Below are 7,385 nucleotides of genomic sequence, written 5' to 3'. Positions count from 1 at the left end.
AAATCTATTTGCATTCTCAAACTTTTAAAAATACTTGGATTTCTCATTTTTGACCCATAACAAATTTTGACCCAAATGTAGTTAACGTGTACCAAACATTTTATTTACCAAACTTTTTACTGTAAAAACCAAATTTAAGTTCCATAAAATCTGAAACAATCCCTAATAAAAAAACAAAAAATTTAAATATGATAAACTTTGTTATATATGAAATTGATTGGTATATATTTACTAAATTAACCGAAAAAATATATAGTTTACTAAATTAACCGTAAAAATAAATTGATAGATTTAAAGCATATATTTATAATTCATAAATTTATATGACAATTTACAATAATAATAATAACAACAGATAAATAGACTGATTTTTTTTTAAAAAAAAAGGATCAACTTTTAAGCATAGATTTATGATTTAATAATTAAAAAAATTACTTTGTAAAATGAAAGCATGTTCGAGTTTTGTTTTTTTTTATAATCTTCAACAATATACATTATAAAATAGGTTAATGATAACATTTGAAATTATATATTATTTCAATCTTTAACAAACATGCTTTGTTGTTAATTTATGGATTTCACAAAATATTTGGAATATATAGTAAAATAATATGTTAATATTTATTTTGATAAAAATGTATAAATATAATATAAATAAAATGTAAAAGAAAAGTGAATATAGACATGCATTATGGTCAATTAAGATCCTAGTTTTAGAGGAAAAAAAGTTGTGAGGTTTAACCATAACTGACACATGTTATAATTATTTTACTTTATTAGAATAGGTAGATAACCAAGTTAAGTTATAAATAGATTGATCGAAACCAATACTTATCTAAAAATGTCTAGTCCACACACTTGGATGAGCTGAGCTGAGTCTTTCATGACTCTATTAGCTCAAGCTCAACTTATTTCGGGCTCCTGTTTTAAACTCGAGCTTAGCTAGTGAGTCGTTTTTTTGAAACTCAAGCTCGACTCAGGATCATCTCAATTATTTTTTATTAATCAGCTTATATACTCCCTCGATCACATTAAAAGTGTCCATATTTTCTTTTCTGTTTGTCCCATTAAAAATGTACACTTTCAAAGTTTATTAGACAATTTTCAAGTTTATCCTTAAACACACACAGAACTTAAATTAATAAACATTAACCATATTGATGGACCCAATTTTTCAATGGGCATTATTGTCATTTGGTAAGCAAAAAAAGTAATCATTGAGTATAACTTAAACTTTGTGTTTTTCAAAACACGACATTTTTAATGGGACGGAGGAGTACATTTTTCATTATATATTTTCAAACACTTTAACGAGCCAGACCTTTCACCATGTAAACTGGGCATGAAGTATACCTATAACCATCGGTACATCTATACTACTAAATAAATAAAACTTTCCTTGTGCCACGTAGCATCTTCTTACGACATTGTTCCTCACCAATTCCCGCCTCTCACAAAACACTTTTTCCAAACCGGGTATTCGACCCATTTTATATCATAACAATATTCATTTTCTAGAGAAACCCTAAATCTATCTTTCCCGTTTCCATTCAGTTAATCTGCAAATCACACTCAAAATCAACATGTCTTCATCATCATTTTCATCGTTACCGCCTCCCACCACAGATACGTCAATATATAAAATCACCTTCCAGTTTCCTCTCCATCTCCATCAGTGAACATGATCCTTGCCGTCGTTGACTATTCAATCAGAACTTTTATTTCGTTCGGTATGCCTTTCTTCGATTACTATCATATTTTTAAATTGTTTAATTTAATGTATTGTATATATCTAAATAGTTATCCGGTGTGGATCTATGCTCACAAACGAGTATCTTCAAAACCCTAAATCGTTATCCTTCGTTTTCTTGTGTGGATCTATGCTCACAAACGAATCAATATCTTCATGTTTCCAATCATCATTGTTCAGTTGCTTCAGGTATTTTACTAATTTAGTTCATCGTTAATTTACAGGTTGCTCAATTTCTATCATATCAGAAATCCTAAATCATTTGTTCCCCATTTAGTTAATGTTAAAGACCCCTCAAACCTTATTCTTAAAATCGGTGGTTCCAATTTCATCTCCATTGTCGGGGACTTTTCAAATCCTAATTGGTTAGTATATCTCATCTTCTCAACCAATTCTCCCATCAAAACTTAAATTGGCGTTACCAACAATCATTTTTGTTTCCTCCCTTTATGTTAATTGTTTAAACATGTTTTGAAATTTCTTTGCAAATTTGCATATAATGGTTTAGATCTGTTGTATTTATGACTTTATTGACTATTAATGTGACATTAGCTTGTGATCTAAAGTTTGTTTCATATTGTTTATTAAAATTTTCTATATGATTGTTATGTTTTCATACACTTATAAATTGTTAAAAGAGTGTACTTTTTGGATTTGATTTTTATATGTTGTTGTTAAATGATATTGGTAGTTCCAAATATGATACATTTGAACTCCAAAGTTGATGTGAATTATTGATGTGTGGATAAAAGCATTTTCAATTATGTTGAACAATTCAATACATGAACCTGTAGTTTGACTTTCTTAACTGGGATTATTGTTATTCTACATTTCTACCTTCATTTATGTTAATTGTATGGAGGATAGAAGGTACCCTGGCCATCTTGATTAGTGCATCATATTGTTCACGAACATGTATTTTTTTTCTTTTTGTTACTACAATAGTGCCTCTGTTGTAACGATATTTTGTGATTACAATATTACAATAGTATAGTTAATACATAACAATAAATTTTTTGTTATGACAGTCTACTTACAATTTTTTGTTATTTTCCCCATTTCTATGTTCATGATTGCTATAAAAAAGTTGATTTATATTTTTCAATCTTTAAATCATGTTTGATTCAACTTGCATATTGTCGATAATTGTGTTAAGTAATGACTCGTGTTGTTTTTTTTTATTGGTGAACATTCGATGTGGTCTTACTTAAACGAAAGTCTTCTTGTTGTAATTGGTGAGCATCTCATGCATGCCTAAAGAACAAAAAAGTTATTTAAAAGGATTGTTTATTATAACTTGATGATGCAATAGCTAATTTGTTTTCTTCTTAAAATAACAGTCAAGATGATGATAAAGTGATTGTTGGAAGCGTTGCAGATCATATAATGATGATTAAGGCATCCACCAGATCATTATCGGTCTTCTATGATGATTTTAATTTTATCTGCAAGTGTTACAGATCATATAATGCTGATACTAATCTCCCCTGCTTTATATCAGGTATCATCACTTCCTGGTTCATGATCATATAATGCATATTTTAATTGTTCATATAGATAATTAGTAGTAATGTAGTATAAACAACTTAAATTGCTTATTAATTTAACAATGATTTTTGTCCTTAGTTGTGACGTAATAATTTTAATAAAATCATAGTTTACAACAAAAAGTTGTACATCAATAGTATTTATTTTCAGAAATAAAATTTTGAATATTCTTGAAACAAACCATATTTATTTGGTAAACCCGTTAATAAATGTTAAATTTCAACTTATTTTTGTTAACTCCATATTTTTTTGCCAATGTGGTTTAGTTATTGAATTTATTTTAAATATATAATATCTTAAATTGATTGATTTATGCTCAATCAAATTATTCTGTTACCAAAATACCATTAAACTCATTTAATGAGTGTGTATTATACTATTATATAATGTTATAAATACCATAATGTGATGTCAAATATATATAATGAGTGTGTACATCAATAGTATTTATTTTCATAAATAAAATTTTGAATATTCTTGAAACTAATTATGGATGGTCAACCATATTTATTTGTTAAACCCGTTAATAAATTTTGGAATGTATTATTATAAATTGTATAGTGTTCATTTTTTTTAACCAAATGGATATTATTGAGATTTTATTTGAATTTAAGTAAGGAAGTTGTTTTAAATTAGTTTTCATCACGAAAAACAAGCATGTATATTTGTAAACTTTTAAATAAAATGATTTCTCAAAATTAAATTACTTTCAGAAATCAAATTACATTATTTGACAAACTTTTAGGATTTTAAATTTCAACTTATTTTTGTTAACTCCATAATTTTTTTGACAATTTGGTTTAGTTATGGAATTTATTTTAAACTGATTGATTTATGCTCAATCAAATTATTCTGTTACCAAAATACCATTAAACTCATTTAATGAGTGTGTATTATACTATTATATAATGTTATAAATACCATAATGTGATGTCAAATATATATATATGAGACTTCCCTTCTCCTTTTTGTAGACTCATTTTCGAGGCGACCAACATCCTAAAATTTAAGTGAGTTTTTTTGTTTACCTACAATGCTAATTATATTTTGTTATATCTTATTGAATACAAAACACAACAACTTAGGCAATTCTTTATCAATGTATTTGATACATAGAAGCATGGAGCAAAAAAAATTTGATTAAGCTGAGAGAACTTGATGCTACCAAAACAAACTATACGATCAAAGTTAGAGTTCTTAGACTATGGAGAAAACCAAACAACAAGAACCCTGATGAAATATGGTCAATTGAAATGATTTTAATGGATGAGGAGGTAAATATTTAACATCATTTTTTATTTTTTTCATATTATCAATCATAACTAGATTAAACTTTTAGGTACGAAGATGCAAGCAAGCGTCTTCAAAAGTTACTTTGCTAAGTTTGAAGAACATCTTCAAGAGAATGAGTGCTACTTCATCTTTAGGCCCACATTAGCTGACAATGACGCAAAAATCAAGCATGTGGAGAATGGCCAGAAAATTTCTTTTCGTTGGCAAACAGATCGCAAAAAATACACCAACTTCCAAGGGTCCAAGTATGGTTTTGAATTCACTGGTTTTCGTTCCATTTTAGAAGACCCCCTACTTCAGTACACAAGACTCGGTTAGATACTGATTTATTTAATTTTTTATTCACTTTTAATTGTTAATTAAGAAATATTAAAATGCTAATGCTCTGACTTGAATTCAAACTAGATATTATTGGGTATGTCTACAAATGCTATGAGATGGAGAAGAAACCGGTAAGAGGTGGCAAAGAAGCCATCAAGATGGAAATCAAATTAGAAGATCTTGAGTGAGCTTTCATGTTTATTTTTATAATTTTCATTCTTTCAAACTTAGTCAAATTTATGTTATCCATATTAACAATCTTACAGAGGTAGACATATAATAGTAACCTTGTGGGAGGAGTATTTCCAGCAAATGCTAAACTACATGGAAAAGAAGCAAGAACCGCATGTTTTCCTTATTTTTCAATTCGGAAATCTGCAGATTTACGGAAGTAATTAACAATTTTTATCATTATTTCATTGTACCTCGTATAATTAACGAATTTATGTTTGTATCAAAGGAATGAGGACTGTTTCTAATGTGTATGATGCGACATAGTTGTTTATAAATTCACCGATTGATGAAATCCTTGAATTTAAGAAAAGGTACCTTATTATTTAACTACAAGTATAAAATAACGACTATCTATATTAAATTTAATTTTTAAAAATATGTTTTGCTTTTACTTTATGATTTTGTTATTCAAAGTTAGCTACTGAATATAACAAATAATGTTTCATCACAACAGCTTTCTGTCTAACATTGGTGAAGAAACATCCTGTCATCGTTCTATTGGTACATCTATGGTCTTGTCACTGGAAGAAGAATTTCTTAATGAAATTGATTTCATCAACATTCGTGAAATTAATGAAATAAAACAGGTACGCTATGTTTTTTTAATTCTTTGTTTTTGGATTCATACAAATACCATTACTAACATTCTATTAATTATGGATAGGCTAAATCCCTTATTGTTGTTGGTAAGATCAAAGCTCTGTATGCGAGGATAAATCATGTAATTATCGTAGTTGTGATTTATGTAAAAATGGAGTTGAAACCATAAATGTCAAAATTGATAAGAGATAGGATTCGACTGATTTTGATGTGAAAAAGCAATACAAATATGTCAATGGAAATTGCACTCAGACTATAGTATCATCTCCTATGGTTAGGTTCTTAATTTTGCTTACTTTTTTATTTACAACAGTGACCATGCTTTATCTTTAAAATTTATTTTCATCATTGTTTCTTCTAGATACAAGACCCCTATTAGAGTCCAGGATTGCACAGAGACTGTGACTCTTACAATGTTTGAGCGGGATGCAAACAAGCTTATTGGACGAACTGCTAAAGACGTTCTGGACGAACAAGAACAGGTACAATATTTTTCCTTTTCAATGGTTTATATAACATTTTTATAAATAGTGAAATTTTATAACTTTTTTTGTTTGAACTAAATATATTTGATTCTTTTGGTAGTCGGCTGAATTTTTAACTCTCCCTGCTGCTTTCAAAGTTTTCTTAGAAAGAAAGTTTGCCTTTAGGATCGAGATCAAGGACTATAATATTGAAAATAGTGCTGAATATTTTTCAATTACTAAACTGACTGAAGATCCCAAAATTATTTCTGAACTCGAAAAGAATTTCTATAATAATCAGGTACTTTGTCAATTTCTTCATTTATATATAAACCAGTGAAAAGTGTACACGCCAATCATTTTACTTTACATGCAAATTGCAGGCTGGTGAATCTGATTATGTGAATCTAATTAATACCCAATTGCCATTACAGACTGATCTTACTTTGAAAGTTATCTATCTTTATTAGTTATTTGTTTTTTCGCTATGTACTTAAACCAAACTAACTATATTGAACTTATAATTCCTTTATCTATTATTTTATTCTATAGAATTCTATTTCATGTAATGCTGACAATGGAACCCCGATTTCCAATATCAATGATAGTATGGGCACGAGTGTCAGTGTTGATTTGAAGCGTAACCTTGAAGATGTATATGACTTTGACGACTCATTTGCTCTCTCGTCAACTAAACAATAGAAGGTTCACACAAAGGATGTGTCGGATGCACTTGGAATGACGAACTGTTGATTCCAAAAACAGAGAAGTTGAAGTTGGTTCTTTTATCCCGACGAACAGTTTCCTTTTTATAATTTTTTTTACATTGCTTGTTGAGTTTATTTTTATTTATATTTTTGGGATTGTGTTGGTGTTTTGTTTTTATCTGATGTTTGACTTTATGGAGATTGTTTTTTTATCTATGAAGGTATGATTGACTTTATTTCAACATTTGGTTTTGTATGAAATGAAATGAAATGAAATGCTATGTTTTATATAATTAGCTGCTGAGACGTTTTTAAAATTTTTATAATATTATAGCGCACCAACTTTATACATATGTATGATCATATCTCGATTATGAAAGAAGTCATAATATTTTATTTTTGTAGGAAATATTTATAAATTCATATATTTTCATTTAAAAATAATGCTAAATTTATAAATACACGTAC

At 28.1% G+C, this 7,385-nt stretch overlaps 1 protein-coding gene across 1 annotated transcript; it reads left to right on the top strand.

Moving 5' to 3' along the window:
* The first annotated feature begins 6,157 nt into the window (after window positions 1–6,157).
* Window positions 6,158–6,936, top strand: LOC143533858 (uncharacterized). The gene is made up of 4 exons (XM_077028502.1): window positions 6,158–6,228; window positions 6,332–6,511; window positions 6,594–6,662; window positions 6,763–6,936. Exons 1-4 carry the CDS (start codon window positions 6,160–6,162, stop codon window positions 6,910–6,912), a joined length of 468 nt encoding a protein of 155 aa, XP_076884617.1. The 5' UTR covers window positions 6,158–6,159; the 3' UTR covers window positions 6,913–6,936.
* Window positions 6,937–7,385: the final 449 nt, after the last annotated feature.

Source organism: Bidens hawaiensis, unplaced genomic scaffold, assembly GCF_021521415.1.
Source record: "Bidens hawaiensis isolate Kalapana, Puna unplaced genomic scaffold, B.hawaiensis_p1.1 tig00009937_1, whole genome shotgun sequence".
NCBI lineage: Eukaryota > Viridiplantae > Streptophyta > Magnoliopsida > Asterales > Asteraceae > Bidens > Bidens hawaiensis.
Note: the sequence above shows the minus strand (reverse complement) of the source record. Positions and strands in the feature narration are given on the sequence as shown.

Bases quoted from the DNA above. Each gene is read 5' to 3' on its own strand.
- LOC143533858 (XM_077028502.1), top strand. From the start codon at position 6,160: ATGTTTGAGCGGGATGCAAACAAGCTTATTGGACGAACTGCTAAAGAC. The intron at 6,512-6,593 runs GTACTTTGTCAA...TGCAAATTGCAG, and splicing joins AGAATTTCTATAATAATCAG to GCTGGTGAATCTGATTATGT. The intron at 6,663-6,762 runs GTTATCTATCTT...TTTATTCTATAG, and splicing joins AGACTGATCTTACTTTGAAA to AATTCTATTTCATGTAATGC.